The sequence below is a fragment of the Struthio camelus genome, chromosome 14 (genome assembly GCF_040807025.1).
Source record: "Struthio camelus isolate bStrCam1 chromosome 14, bStrCam1.hap1, whole genome shotgun sequence".
Classification (NCBI taxonomy): domain Eukaryota; kingdom Metazoa; phylum Chordata; class Aves; order Struthioniformes; family Struthionidae; genus Struthio; species Struthio camelus.
In genome coordinates, this window is record NC_090955.1 from 781,818 (window position 1) to 797,730 (window position 15,913).

Genomic DNA, 15,913 nt, shown 5'->3' on the forward strand with positions numbered 1-15,913 from the left:
TCTTCCTAATCAGAGAAGTTGTTCAATGAAGCATATCCAACACTGGTGCTTTAAACAGGCCTTAACTAAAGAAATCTGTTTACATAACTCCATTTAAACAAACAAATGTGGAAGGACTGTCAAAAACGTCTGTGGGGGATTATTAGCGGGGTAAGGAATTGCTGCCACATTAATGCTACTTTGGTTAAATATTCTGACTCCTTTTACATAGTTTCATTAATTTTACAGTGAATGGCTTTTTTCCCAGCCAAAAAAAAAAAAAAAAAAAAAAAAATCTTAGAACACCAGCAACCCACTGACACCTACTGAATACACATGATCTCCTTGCAAAGAACTCAACATATGCCCTTGTCATTGATGAAGAGCTGTCCTTCCCTTTCATCAGTGTGTAACAGTACACACTGCTTAGAAAGTTACCAATCGCATGACACACACTATGAAAGACTACACATAAGTGAGGAAGTTATTAAAGGGAAAGTAAGCATCCTATACAAAACTATAAATGAAGTGAAAACAAGAGAATCAGGCCTCCCTGGCATCCACTGGCCCTGCTTGTTATCTTCAACACCCGCACATGCATTTCTACAGGGCTTATACAGACCTTTCATGAAGTACTCCCAAGAGATGCAACACGCGCTAACAAAGCTGTGCAAACGCGTTGGCCTGACAGATACTACACAGCTATATCAGCCTTATCTGAAGCAAAAGCTCCTGCTTTTTCCCCCCTCCTGTCTCAGTTCAGTCTCCTTGCAACAACACTGTCAAGATTCAAAGCCAACATCCTGTTTTAGTGACTGGTATCCTAGAACTTGCTTCTCTGACAAAGGTGATACACCAGACTGGGTGGGTGGTTTTGAGAATCACATGTTAGTGGATTTGTATAGCTCTAAGTCTAGGCAAAAACGGCTAGTGCAGTTAAACACACAATGGTTTGAAGGTGCTGATTACCACCTTAGGAACAAAAGTCAGTTTTCATTAACTTTAACTTAACAGTTAACTGAAACCAAATATACCCTAAAGTAGACATTCGCATTGTGGATCAACACCAGTTACTCTTCTCATGCATCTCAGAAGACAGCTTCTAGATTCTGTACTGCTTTGGAAGGATACACTTTTGAGATCCCCAAAGGAGTCTCTTTAGTTAAGCTGTGAAGCAGAAACCTGGAAATATTGAAGAGTGTTTCAGGCAAGTGGAAACTGAAAGGCTCCTCCTGTAGTATGAAAAATATAAATACACATTTCTAAGCTAGAGAAGCAACAATTCACATCACTAAGCATCACAGCACTAAGCACCTCAAGTACTTTTTCTTTCATGCAGCTGCAAAAACAAGAGGTGCTGACAGGACATAGCAAGTGGATTTTGCATGCTGTTATCACCAAAGCTCATGTCTGCTACATATAGACAAGAGAGAAAGAGATCCATGTAGTTAAAACAATTTTCTAACAGGCTATTAGACACCAGGAAAGCCTGGCCAGGAAGGGTGTGGAGTCTCCACGACTGTAAGGTCTAAAAATAGTCTCACTAGTAAAGACCATCATAGCACAGAGCCTTCTTTCGGGCAAGGGCAGGGATTAAGGGCTCTCAAACTTTCTGCAAAGGATATGAAGGTAACAGTCCTGTAATTGCTGGAGGTGGCAGGAGCTCCCCACTCATGACTGCTTGTCATTTTGGAGTAGCTTACTGCTGATACATGCACTACATTGTGCGAATCCCTGAACTCAGGGGCTTTCTTCTGTTCAAACCTGTCTTCCAAGAAAAGTCTTACCACAGCCTGGGTAGGATCAAGAGGCCCAGGTCACTGCGCAAGCAATCCAATTTAGCTAGCAAAAAGGGCTTGGGATGGAAATTCAGTCATTGTCATATCTGCTACCCACACTGAGACAAGAAGCACAAATCTGCTGAGGCTCTCTCCACACTGCAGTTTTTGGAAACTAAGACAACAGAAGTTCTAGCACAGTACAACAGAAGGCAAAGAAATAAATTAAGTTACTATACGGTACCACTGATCTGTGCTCAATATTTAATCGCCTGAAGAATCATTAATTATTCCTAATTACTTCTGGATTCTCTAAAAATGCTCATGAAGCATGAAAACAACTTCTGATGTAAATATCTTACGGTGTATCTTTGAATAGAGTGATAGACGTGGTAAACTTCTGCCAAATGCTGGAAGTGATGAAATTTCTTTAACATTTCAGTTTTCTGTTGTTCATTCTCTGTGGGAGGTAAAGGCATTAGCCTGAGTCTCCAAGATACTCAGTAGTAAGAAAAGAGTGTATTATGATTCTAGTGCCACCGCTTCCAAAAGACTAATGTACTAGTCCAACTATGTCCCATCCGCCTCCGCAAGCCACACTTATACTGTCTTGCCATTTTATTGAGCAAGTTTCTGCTTTAAAATAAGCATGTGAAAAGGCAATGGTTTTAACATAGCCAGGGGCTATAGCTTAGTTAAAGGTAGAAAATAATAGCCATCCATCACTGGAAACCTCATCCATAACTTCAGAGTTTACAGATAAAATGAGTTTTGAAACATTTGTTTCATAAATATTAAATACACTACTGAACAATTTGGACCAATTTGCATCTCCATACAATACCTGAGGGATAATAAATCAGCACTGTTGTGCATGGCTAAACTAAAAAAGGTTCTTACAGTACCAGGCAAAAGGCTGTATTACAATCTTTTGTATTCACTATTACTAAATTACACCTCCTAACCACTGGCTCCACCTCTCTCTCAGTGAAATACATTTAGAAGATAATAGCTAATGAACGATCAGTTTCCTCTTTGTTACAGAAATAATTTATGAAATATCTCCCCAACCCACGTTCTAATACTAGATGCATCTTACGCTTCCAGATCATCTTTTTATTTACTAGTACTTTAATTCTCCAATCGCTTCTCTAGTTGAAGTGTGTTGAAAGAAGGTACATGAAGGTATATAGCCCTAGGAGACATGAATTTGATTGTAGCCAGATTTCAAAACGAGGTCTACACATGTGATGATGTTGGTTTGTTTATTTGTTTTAATAAACACATGGAAAAACCAGGGGGACTACAAAAGTAGCACACAAGTCAAAGTTACACACAGCATAAAAGCAACAACAGAGAAGTAGTTGCAATAATGCCATTGCAATTCAGTAACTGTCTGTCTACACGTGCGAGAAGGTAACAAATACAAACTTGCTTTCAGTTCCTTACCTTGGGCTATATCTAAACACTGCATAGAGAGCATCCAGTAATAATAGGCTGCATCGTTAAATCGGCTTTCTACAACAGCATTGTGAGTTAGCTGCTCCAGTACTCTTACAGCTTCGCTTTGCCTGCCAGCCTTATGGAATGCTGCAAAGAAGGCCAAAACAAAGGATTTTTACAGTGCAATTACACCAATTAAGTGAAATTAATGTTTTTAAATTAAGAACAATCTATTCAGCCAATATCAAACAGGTCTTTCCAGGGCAGGATGAAAAGGATTATACACTGGCATTTTTCTCCTTGAAGGCAGTGATGCTAATGGAACATGAGAAGCATCTGTAGGTATTTTGTGGCTTTTGCATTGTCTCAGGGGTTCCTGAGGGAGAAACATTACTGCAGCAGATAGATGTTGCATAAAGCTGGTTGCTTTTTTAAAAGCTAGAAAATAGCAAAAATGCAATCCTGATTAGATCTCTATATAAACAATGGCAATTCTGAACACTACAATATCATACCTGTATTGAGAACTACTATAAGGTAAAGGTCTGAAGCTAGAGCTAGCACTCTGGTTTGCAATGCTGAGTATTTTAAAATATTACAGTAAATGATAGGGTATAGTAAATGCTAACAGTATGTTTTTAACTGACGCTCAGAAACCTGTGTAAAGTTAAATCCTGAATTCCCACTTGGTAAATACACATTTGACAAGCAGTCTGCATATAGGGTAATAACAGTAACAACAACAACAACGACAGCACGATTGCCTCCTGACATCAGCTAGCTCAGTTATAACCAAATTCTCACACACCTACACAACGATCTCTAGCTCACCGATCAGCACTGGGCTGTGCAGAACAGATTGAGACCTGGGAACAGCATACCTATATCCACACAGTTCTACATGCAAACTATTAAGCTGCCCCAAAACCAGATGCTCAAAGGTTTGGCATAGAGACACACAAACTAGCTTTGCACGGAGAGAGCTCATGTCTGGCGTGCTAACTGGCTTGGCCGTCATAAGCAAATGCAGTTATACTCTTAGATCTGAGCTGGCTCTGGAAACAGCAGATGCAACCATCACATGGAGCTGCACCTGAGAAAAATAACTGTACTGGAAATGAGCTGGCTCCGCGTGGAACCTCTCCACAACCCTGGAACAGTTTATGAACAAAATTGGGAAGCCTGTCCACATGATGGAAAGTTGACAGTCCTCTTTACAGATAATTTTATGAGTCTAACAAAACCCACAAAAATTCTTAAATAGAGGTGAAAATTTTACTCGCGCAAACCCAATGTTGCCTAAATACAAGGGAAAACTGTGCCTTCCACTCAGGTTTGTTAAGGTGCCTGCTACATTTTGAATCCTTTTGCGATGAAAATATTAGTAAAAAAAAAATCAGTTCACATAACATGCCAAACGGCTGCTGCCACATGCATCATACTCAGACACGCAAGGGGATAGAAAATCTGAAATTATATTTAGACAGCCTCATTTTTATTAGATACATCGTATTTTCTTACCAGATAATGAGACCTCCATATACTCTCTTAAAACTGACATGAAAATACATACTCTTTTTTTTTTTTTTTTTTTTTTTTTTTTTTTGCATCTCACAGATTCAAATCTCTGCAGGGCAGAGACTGCATATTCTGTATTGGAAAAGCACTGAGCACATTCTGAGTATACAGTGATCTCCGGCAGCAGCACTCTTACCTTTTTGTGCTTCTTCAAATCTATCATTCTCTGCTAGCCACCGAGCATAAGGGACATAAACATCATCTTTGAATTCAGGATGCTTTTCAGCCAACGCAAAGGCCTGAGGTAACAAAATAAATATATTTCTAGAATATGGCACGGTTTAAACAGTTAAAGGATTTAGAGTATTCCATGGAATCAATCTTTTAAGCCCTAAATAAATTCACAATAAAAATACATAAACAGAATAAAGATTGTAACTCATATTTTCTCCAATAAATATGAAGCTAATATCTTAAAATAATAAGCAATCAACAAGAAAAAAAGCTAAGCCTAGTAACAGTTCAGTTTCTGAATTAGAGAAATCTGAAAATGATTACCTAGGCAATTTAGTAGATTTCACAGCAAGAGACTCAAAAAATATTTTTTCAGAACTTATCTTCTAAAGAAATTGAAGCAACACTATACACGCAGTCTCGATTCATCTTCTATACTCACTACCTAATCAATAAAGGACTAAATTCACAATTTTCCAAAGCACCCACATAACTTGAGGTGGGGGGAGTCTCAACTCCAGTGGCCCTTTGAAAATGTTATCTTGAGAGTACACTCAGCAAAAAATTTAATGTGAAAAAACAAGAACAAAACTAACAGTGACCCCCTCTGTGAAACAGAATGGTACTGGAGGACCCATGTGTACAAAAAAGTGAAGTAAGGTAAGCAGAGCTTTGCCTAATCATAAGCCCAAATCCAATTATAGAGCAGAGTCCACGCTAACACAACACACATGCATCAGACCTAAATTGCACATAGGGTACTCTCACTCAGGCAGCTTATCCAAGTTATAAAAATAATGCCGTTCAAAACAAGTTCACATGATATAATTATTATTTATTGTTTCTTATGGGCTAGAAGCATCCATTGATTTTCATAGGCACGAGCCAATCATAACTCAGAGGAAATACAGGTGCTCAGAAGTGAGACCAAGACATATTCAACCAGGCCACAAAACAAACAAACAAATTCCAAACAACATTGACTTAAGCACTCTGAATCACATTCTGGAGTAGCCTCTCTCCCTGTCTTTGTCCTCACTACAGAAGGAGCATGGGCAGATTAGCTTCACTAGGCCTCAAAACCTTGACTAGAAGGGGTGGAGGAGCCGGACATTCGTCTCCCTTTCTTGCAACTACAGACAATAGTCAGTAGCAATTTTAAACACAGGTTTGGAACCAAAGTCATGCTTACTTCTTCCCAGCGAAGAGTCTCCACGTGGAGATGGATCAATGCTTTCAGGTCACCAACTTTCATGTAGGTTTCTGCTGCATAGCCAGGGTTATCAAGTTTCTTAAAATAGAAGGCACATTTTGACAAAGGCTCACGCTCAGCTTTATCCAGTTTTCGAGCAATTTCAATTAACCTAGATACAGAGGGGGAAAAAAACCATATGTTTTAGGTTCTGCCTTTTTGCTTTGCCTTTTGTTTAATTATTGTAATAAGTAATTACTTTAAAAGTGAAGTCATTATTTATCATAATATAGTACCATCCTACGCACTTTAAAAAGCTTTCAGTAAACATTCAAAGGACTTTTCACAAACTCAAAACCTGTTCCTACCATCTTTACTCATGTGTGCAATTCCATACTTCAACAGACAGTAACTTCAATAGGTTTGCTCAGCCATGAAGATGGAGAGAGGAAGCAGGTCCTACATGACCAAGTGACATGTGCCACACTTTCTCAACCCTGACCTAAAAAAGGCTCTTGAATAAACATTACCCTATTTGGCAAGCGACAAAACTGAGGCAAGGGAACACTCTGATCTGTCCAAGCTTTTATAGCAACTTAGCAAAAGACTCAAAGCATAAATCATGGTCAAGTCAAGGAGAATTTGACCAGTGACAGGAATGGCCACAGAAATTCTTTCTAGGAGTTCTGTGCCCCAGTCATCTTCTCTACCTGCTTGATTAATATCCTTTAACAGCTTAGAACAACAGAAATAGACTGCCACATGTAAGCACTGGTGTGATGATTACTCTGAGAAGCTTAAGACATGCACATTTTAGAAGACAGTCTCACACTACAAATAAAACAGTAAAAGATATGAATTGGTTTATTTGTTTTTATAGTATATTTATGATTCTACCCTTTAAACATAAAACTTTAAAATATATTTTTTAACTGCAGAAGTCCTTCAACTACTACTAGATTCAATTTGACATAAATGAAGAAACATATCAGGCAAGTTGTCTTACTTAAAAACTCCAGTGAATTCTACATGATTTTAATTATGTATTATATTATCTCTGAGATAGAACTAACACCTACATATCAACCCAGCCATGGTCCCCACTGATTTCTATAGCCTTCAAGTGCTCGCCAGCAGAGAGGTACATCTCCACTGCTGCTTTTGGTTCATTGATGTTCTTGGCCCAATCCGCTTGTTTTTTGATTAGCATCTTTGTATCTTTAGGGTCTCCAGATCCCAAAAAATCCTGAAATAGCGCAAGAGAAAATTTTGCATTACCTTCTGGTCATAAGCACTGCTATATTACAAACTGTAAAGTCCATAAAGGTTTTTTTGATGAATACTGCTATGCCCCCCCCCAAGCTAAGAAATACTGCGCACAGAGCAAAATGAACCGACTAATTATCAAGGACTAGCGTGTTTCATATGAGACAACGGCAACTCTCCAGTTTAGATAGCTTTCAATTAAAAACAAAGGTGGGAGATTCTCAGAAGGCCAGGAGAAGAATGATACAGATGCCTCAGAGGTAAAATATATGTCCCCATTTGATATCCTGCATAGCTCTCACCACTGATCCTGTTTACTTGAAGCGGATGCAAACCATGATTTATGCACGCTTTTCAGGAACATGCCTTTCCAGAAGGAAATAGTACCACTCAAAAACTTTAATAGATCAATTCCAATTTTCAAATGTTCCTTTGCAAGCCAAGAAGGCACTGTTTCATTCTTAAAGACAACCCTGCCCTCTGCTGAGTTTACAATTACATCCACTTAATCACATGTTAGCATCAGTACACCCAGCCACAAATCCATTAAAGACTGAAATATATTTGATGACTATATTATATCAAATAAGTTGCTTCATAAGGACAAAATGGTAGCTGCTCAAAAGCTAGCAGGACTCTTAGCTACAGATCTTGGTCAGACTTCTGCACAGTAATACAAACACCAAGTCCGGATGCTGTGATGATGACCATTTTGGAAATATTTATGGTAGTTTGTTTAGCTTCCTCTGCCAATTCTAAAGCCTTGGCACCATATGGTTCACATATGTTGACATCATGAGCCGGATAAAAAGTACTTCAGCATGGAAAGATGGATTGAGGGCAATTTTGGCTGTTAACTGAACAGACTACTGTCCATTAAAATAGCCTCTATGAAATGAAAAACATCTCTTGAGACCACAAAAAAAAAAAAAAAAAAAAAAGAGAGGGAGGAAACAAAAGGTGAGAAGAGAGAGGAAAAAAAAGAATATTCCATCCTCAACAGTTCTGGCAAATTCTGATTCAGATTACAAAAACAAAGATAAAAAAAGAAAAACTAGCAAGCCCACACAAAACAATTGTGTCACTACCACAGTCGCAATTCACCGCTTCCCCTGACGTAACCACTGTACATAGCATTTTGCACTAGTGTTATTTCCAGCACAGCCCCAATTCAGCTGAATAACTATGAAGATGACTTGATCTTTGAATGTGAAAAGCTGAAGTCAGAGAATTGAGTCAAACAGGATCTTCGAACACAATTTTTGTTTTCCAGCTCAAGTCATCAAAAATAAGTTTGAAATCAAAAGCTCAGCCTCTTAAACGTCCAAGGGTGGGTTTTGTGGTTGTTTTGGGGTTTGGGGTTTTTTTTGTAGATGGTCAGTAATCTGTGATCTGGTGCAGAGATAACAAGCCTGGGGCCACGTATCAAAGGACTTCCTGACCTCTGCCTCTAGTTTGGACTCTATAGTCGAAACCAATCAAGGTCAAGCTTAAACAAAAAACCACCACCACAACACACTAACTTGCCTTGGGAGGTGAATAAGAAACTACCTGGCATGCCAGGTATTCTTCCTCCTCCATGTACGGTGCACTCCCTGCACAAAGGGTACTTAATATGCTATTAAGTACCTTTAATTTCCTCTGTATGGAGTTACTGTCAGGGATAGGAGGCACAAGACCTTTTACTCTCAGCTAGTTAAATATGGATATGACTACTGCCAAGAATCAAAAGATTCTTATGAGGACAGATGGGATTTTAATCTATGAATTAAATTTATGTTCAAGAAGAACCAAAACATTGAAGCTAACAAAGACTCATCCGCCAAAAATAGTGAGAGTCAAACTTACATGAGGAAAGTTCCAAAGTATTTATATTAAGGTCTCGAAGAAAAAGATTTCTCTGTAGCACAATTTGTGGAATCTATGCTAAAACAGTTTATATGCATGTCACGGTAAAGGCTTTGTCCCATATCGCACAGAATAAGGCTCTGATACATGATGAGTGAGACTAAACAGTGCATGCATTCTCAGGGATTTTGATAAGGAGACACTATAGAAGAGCTGAAAGTCAAATAATCCTTTCTTATCACCATATAAAACTGCCATTTTTAAAAACAGTATTCAATTTATTTCTACATGGGAATAGAGTTTAAAACAGACCTAATCTTTGGAAGCAAACTCTCTGGTAAACAAAAACGTACTAGGTTAGTATATTATACACTTCATAAAATACATTAATATGGAGTGACTCAAACACTTGTTTAAGTTCAAACTCTGAAAGAAAATGATTTTTATTATAATACAAAACTGAATTAAACCCATTTTGCATGTGTACTAACTCATTGTCTTTGGAAGACAAAAAAAATAAAGGGCACTCTTGAGCAAGATAATGAGAAAGAACAGAGCCACAAAACCTAGACTTACTGTTTTTAATAAGGAAAATGACTATGGATAATACCATATAATCACAATGGAAAAGTCACCCTTGGTGGTGTCCACCAAAAAACAGAACTACTAAAAAGCCATGAACTCCACGGATATGTTTGAGAAGATAACAAAGCAAAATCCACTACCTCAATAATAAACTCGAAGAAAAACACTACCATTGCATATAGATATGGAAGATGCTTATTTTTCCACCCCCATTTTTAAGTTAAACAAACTTGATGCTATTAACTGAGAAAATAGTCATAATTTCAAACCCATATTTTACCCAGCCTTTCGTAGAATCATACTTTGAAAACATTTACATGTACATTATTATTACTTTAATATTTATGCGTTTAAATACTAAGTTGCAAACAATTACCTTTGCATAGTCAAACATGCGTAAATCAGAGTACATATCGAGAGCCAGGTTTTCATGTCCACTTTTTTTGTACAATTTAGCTGCTTCATGGAATTTTCCCTGGTAGGCATAAACATCTGCTAGGAACAATTCACTGTTGTTCTCGCCATGCTTCTTTCGCTCCTGGGGGGGAAAAAAAAAGGAGGGAGAGTAGGGGAATATTCTAGATGAGCAGGATACAGCTTAGAAATAGTCATTGAAAAGTTAGATTTTCAGGCTTAGATTTTAACTGTTAATAAAAACCTGTTAATAAGATATGATAATTATGCCTCTCCTATATTTCTGGTGAACTTTTAATTAAAGGATTAAATCCCTTCTTAACTGAAGTTAGGAAGAGAAAAATTAAATGTCACTATAAAACTGAAGTGATGAAAAAAAATCACTTATTTTGATTTTGTTCAGAAAAAAAATAAAAATAAAAAACCAACACATGCTATCATTATGCTATGCTATTTAAAAAAAAAAACACATCTGATGGATTCCTTATTTTCCTCATGTAGAAACTCAGTAGCATGTAATTTGGCTAAATTAACAACGTGTGGGTGGGCCCGGGGGAAAACAGGCACGAAAAAATCCTCCCAATAAGCAGACTCAAAAGTATGGTAATCAGCCACTGCATCAAAACAGTGTCACCTCCACTGTCCCCACATACAAGAGTTCATGATTTCAGGCAGGTAGCAGTTGCTTCCAGAGCACCTGGACATATTGTCCTGCTAATTGGAGTTGCAGTTGCAGCACATTTAAGCCAGTGTCCAAGTACTTAATCATTAAGCAGTCATCTTGAAAGAGTTTGTACCAGAATCAGAAACAGTTTCTGTTGACGTAAAGAATTTTCAGCAAATCAATGAAGGCTTGCCTATAATTTATTATTTTGGGGTGCTCCCAAATGTAATAGTCCACTATTAAATATTAAAATTTCTTAATTAAAAATCAATTCCTGTATTATGGAAATTACCTTAATGAGCACTATAAAAACATATATATATTGAAACCACATCATGTCTGGCCCAGCATATTTCATTAATTAAATATATGGTATCAGATCGTAGTAGGCAAAAGCAAAGGAGAAAAAAATCCAAAGAACCAACAAAGAATTTGGACACACAAGCAAAGTGAAACAAGTTCACTAGTGAGTTTACAGAACTCCAGCAACTCAAGGATAGCTGCCCTGCTGCTCGCTCTGCACGCGTGGTAGCTCCCACACAATCAGCAGCACAGACAAACTGCTTTCATGGATCAGCTCTGTAGAAGTACACTGACTTCAAGAGACCAAGGCTATATATATGTTGAAAAAAAAAAAAAAGGGGGGGGGGGAGGGGGGAGAGGAGGAAGGAGAAACATCCACATGTGTACAAATTCAATTTGCTGCTGCCAGAGGAGATTCAGCCATCAGCCTTTCTGGCCACAGCTACCAACTAGACTGATTCTTATCAGGCCAATGTTGAAAGTTCCTTCTTTAAAAGCTTGGTTACAAGAATTCTCAGAGGAATTTTTACACCATTTTTGAAAAATTACACAGAATCTTAGCAGATTTAGAGATCAGGAGGTTAGGTTTCTACTGTCATCAGTTACAGAAATGTGTCATCACTGAGAATGTCGTATTAATGGCATATGTGTGCTTAGTTACACCCTTACGAGACTAAAAAAAGAATCTAATATACCACAAGAAAGACTAAGTAGTGATGTAGAACCCTCACTTTAGAAGGGGCTTTTTCAAGAAGTCTGAAAGTAAGTTTATGTCCATTTAAAAAGGAAATCTTCCTAATTAAATAGAACATAACATGACAATACGAGAATACCCTCAACAGAGCCAGATCTGGAAAACCATGCATCACTGCTGGCAAGAGACTGCTCTTACATAGGCATCTACCCTTAAAAAAAATATGGTTCCGACTGCAGAATTTCATCCCATATTAGATACCACAAAAAGTTAACTGCAACCAATAAACGGCTGGCATTTTGACAGAACCAGAACAGCTCTGCATGGAATGGAAGACAAGGATTGCGTTTAAGAGATGGAATTCCTCTTTCACATGCTAATTAGGTTTACGCCCTTTATGCCATCTCAACGCAGATCTTCAAACTAAGCATTACCATGTAGTCTTTGTAGAAGTACAAGAGTGATGGCATGTCTTCTAATGTACTCATGACAGGTAGTGTTGTCCAGTGAAATTTTATCAAGAAGTGCAAAAAGAATGAGAACTAGTGATTAGAGCACAGCATGGAAGTAAGAAATCCCAAATTCTGTTTCCAGTTGTCACTGACTTGTCATGAGACCTTGAATTTGTCATTTTATTTCTCTGGGCCTGTTTCTCTCTCTGTAAAAAGAGGATAATAGTAACTACCTACCTCTGGGGGTAGGGAAAGGCTTAATTAATTCATGTTTATAAACTATTCTGTACTAAGCTGCATTAACACAGTAGTATTTTACCAATTACGAATTGAATACCGAAGGTTTTTCCAGTTCTCCTAAAGGTTTCTAAGTTCCCATACAGTGCACTGCCCCCCCCCCCCCCCGGCCTAGTTTATTTTCCCCCCATAACGTTTCAGACACGAGACTAGAATTTGAGTCGTCTCTACTAATCAGGACTTTTCACTCTATACATATCCAACAATCAGAAGTGCTGCCTCCACAAAAATGTCTCCAAAATAGAAAGTACCGATATTGGCAAAATGTTTTAGACTTCATGCTTTCTCCAGCATTCTCTTACCTCAATGCTGCTGATCAATTCTAAGTATCTAAGGTCTCGTACTCTGGTAAATGCCTATTGAAAAGGAAAACAATAAAAGGAATTGAAAAAAAATCAGGAAATCAACAGAATTTTGTTATGTGTAAGTCAAGCCGTAGAAGGATGATGAAGACAGACAAGCAAACAATACATTTATCTTCGTGCAAGTAGGACAGACAGAAATACGCTGTTTCTATATTTGTGCAGCTGCTAACCCAATGAGTTCTGACTACGTTTGGGGCCGTTGGGCATTACGATAAATAACACAAGGATACAATCCAAACAGTTTATTACTGAAAATAAACAGCAAACATAGATTCTAGCATGCGTATGTATGCCAGTCCCCCAAGGAATACAAAGTGCCATTTAAAATATTACATACTTTCATTCTGGCTATTTTAGAGCCTTTTCATTTTAACTGTGAGGCATGACACACTGAAGTAAGTTTAAGGAAACCATTACAAGGTAGAACATATACTGCATATGCAGTATGCTTCAGCAACAGACACTTAATAGTTTTCATATCACTCTGAAAATTCAGCATAGAATTAGTTCAGAGAGAAAAAAGGAAGTAAGGAGATAAGGTAAAAGTACAATGAGACAGTGTAATATCTTTTGCAAACAGAGATAAACGTACAACCCAAAGTTCCAAGTGGCACAGTCACGTGCGAGCTAAAGCAGCTTAGCACTTATTCTTGACATGCACATATATACGCGCGTGTGTGTGTGTATATAAAAACACACTCTTCCGACAGTATGTTCAAGATTCCAACCACACTAACGCTCAGGAGGGCACAGAATATTCTGCTTACACCAGATCAGACTAGGAACTATGAGAGCCTTTAATGTCAAGAAGCTGCTTTTGTTCAAATTAATCCGCTCTAATTCTAAGAGGACACTGCTTAAAAATTCCAAGGAGGCACTGAAAACTTCTTTAAGAGTATCTATTTGCATAAAGCCATCTATGAAACTGGAGAGAATTATTCTGATGTCTCCTTTTAAGAAAAAAATAAAGACACATTTTTCTAAAAAAATTGTCTGTCTTGCAAAGGATGCCTCTCATTACAGGCCGCCTGTTCCCCGAATATTTTTAGATTGCTTTTTCTTTCATACGATAATCAGGACGCTGACCTCTATTTGACCTCTCTTATTTGAGAAAAGGTGGTGAAAGAAGCGGGAAGTATCCCGTGCCAGGGAAAGCTGTTCTGTTTGGAGGCCGCTCCCAAAAACAAGGCACTCCACATAGAAAATGACTGAAAGGACTTGTCATCACCATTGTCCACAAAGAAAAGTAATGTGCAGGTAACAAAGAACATGAAACCTCCATATGTAAACTGAGGTTATCTTAAAGAGTGAGGGGAGAAAACAGAAATAGAAATTGCTAGCATTAAGGAAAGGGGAAAACAGCTCGCTAGGAAATTCTTTGCTGCCACCTGGTGGCCAGCACAACAACTTTCCAGCTACGTTTTACCCAAATTCACTAACTCATTTTCTAGGCAGATGAAAGAAACTTTTCCTTTAACACTTGGATTTAGAACATGATATTTATCTATAAGGAAAAATCCTATTTCTGCTTAAAGTCTCATCTCAAGTTCTTGTGTATATCACAGACCAACGTTGTCCTCGGTCTTTGGAGTAACGTATATGCTCAAGATGAACAAGATCTTAACACAAGAACATCACTTTGTAGTCCAGCCATCCAAAAAATATAAGTTACAAGTTTCCTGCGAAGTAAGTCAATAAGTGCTTTACCTTTTTAGCAGTTTCAAACTCCAGCCCTTCTAAAGCTTCCATAGCCAGCTCTTTCCAGTCAGTATCCGTTACTCCTAAACACGCAATTTGATAGGCTTCTTTAAACATTTTCCGTTCCAGATACTGATACATTGGAGCAGACTGAGGATTTTCATTGAAAAGGTGTTTAACAAAAACCATAATACTGCAATATATTAGTGAAATTCTTTAGCTACATTGGTAAAAAAAAACGTATGTCCTAATCACAACCATTACAAGGCTCAGAGCATAAACATAAATTTTAGTATAATAGACAGAATAATATTCTAGGGAAACGACCATTGTATCTTTATATAAGCTGGGTTAATTATATTCCAAGGTCATTCATCCTGCTGTCTTCAGGTGCTAGCATGCGCATTAGGAATAGGAATTCTGCGCATCGCACAGGCTGCACGTACACACAAGGAGCTTTTCTCACTACAGAGGCAGAGCAAAGGAGAGCGCTGATTGTTCTCAAAGGCTCCAAGTAGGAGAAGAGGCACAATGGCCCATTACAAAGCATCCCAGGCAATATTCAAACACAATAGCTAGGTGTGTCATGAAGAAGTTAACTCCTCTGGGCTAACCCTGGTGACAAGGCTGTTTTACAAAGACTGAGACTTTTAAGCCCAAAAGCCACTGGCCTCTTAAGGATCTGCCCTAAAGGGTATTAGGGAGAGGGACTGCCAGCTGCTGCAGGCTGACAGACTGACCGAGGCTCATGGATGTGCCCCTTTAGCATGCTGCTAGATTACCATTAAATCTGGGCTTGCAATCAAGGAGAGTATGTACATTGATTTCTATGTTTTTTTCATAAATTTTTTTTTGTTGAAAGTTGTATACTTTGTGGTGCTCCCTTCTCAGAAAAGTACAGTTTTGAAAAAGCTGCCTCTGCTATTTTACAGTAATTTTGTGTCTATTACTGCCTACAGCATGCTAAAGCCGGATAAAGAGTGTTACTAGGCCTAGCAGATACCATGGCTGTCAACTACTGTGGAGAATCCTGAGCCTAATTAAGGGATCAGTATAGTGTCTCAGAGGAACAGGTGCTTCCACCTTCTTCATTGACTCTCAGCTTCAAATTCTGCCCGTATTTGGGTGCATAAATGAGTCTGAACCATTTTTTTTTTCTATTTTTTAAGTTTTGTTTCTTGGA

The 15,913-nt window shown here is 38.2% G+C and overlaps 1 protein-coding gene across 1 annotated transcript in view; it reads right to left on the reverse strand.

Annotated features, from left to right (window-relative positions):
- The window catches only part of IFT122 (intraflagellar transport 122), a 32,584-nt gene that overhangs the window by 4,754 nt on the left and 11,917 nt on the right, over positions 1-15,913 (reverse strand). The window contains exons 15-23 of the mRNA XM_068907105.1: positions 14,740-14,880; positions 12,970-13,023; positions 10,220-10,381; positions 7,224-7,390; positions 6,145-6,316; positions 4,915-5,017; positions 3,207-3,347; positions 2,120-2,217; positions 1,111-1,211 (exon numbers count right to left, since the gene is read on the reverse strand). Coding sequence (XP_068763206.1) covers positions 1,111-1,211; positions 2,120-2,217; positions 3,207-3,347; positions 4,915-5,017; positions 6,145-6,316; positions 7,224-7,390; positions 10,220-10,381; positions 12,970-13,023; positions 14,740-14,880 — 1,139 coding nt within the window. The remainder of the gene's footprint in view (positions 1-1,110; positions 1,212-2,119; positions 2,218-3,206; positions 3,348-4,914; positions 5,018-6,144; positions 6,317-7,223; positions 7,391-10,219; positions 10,382-12,969; positions 13,024-14,739; positions 14,881-15,913) is intronic.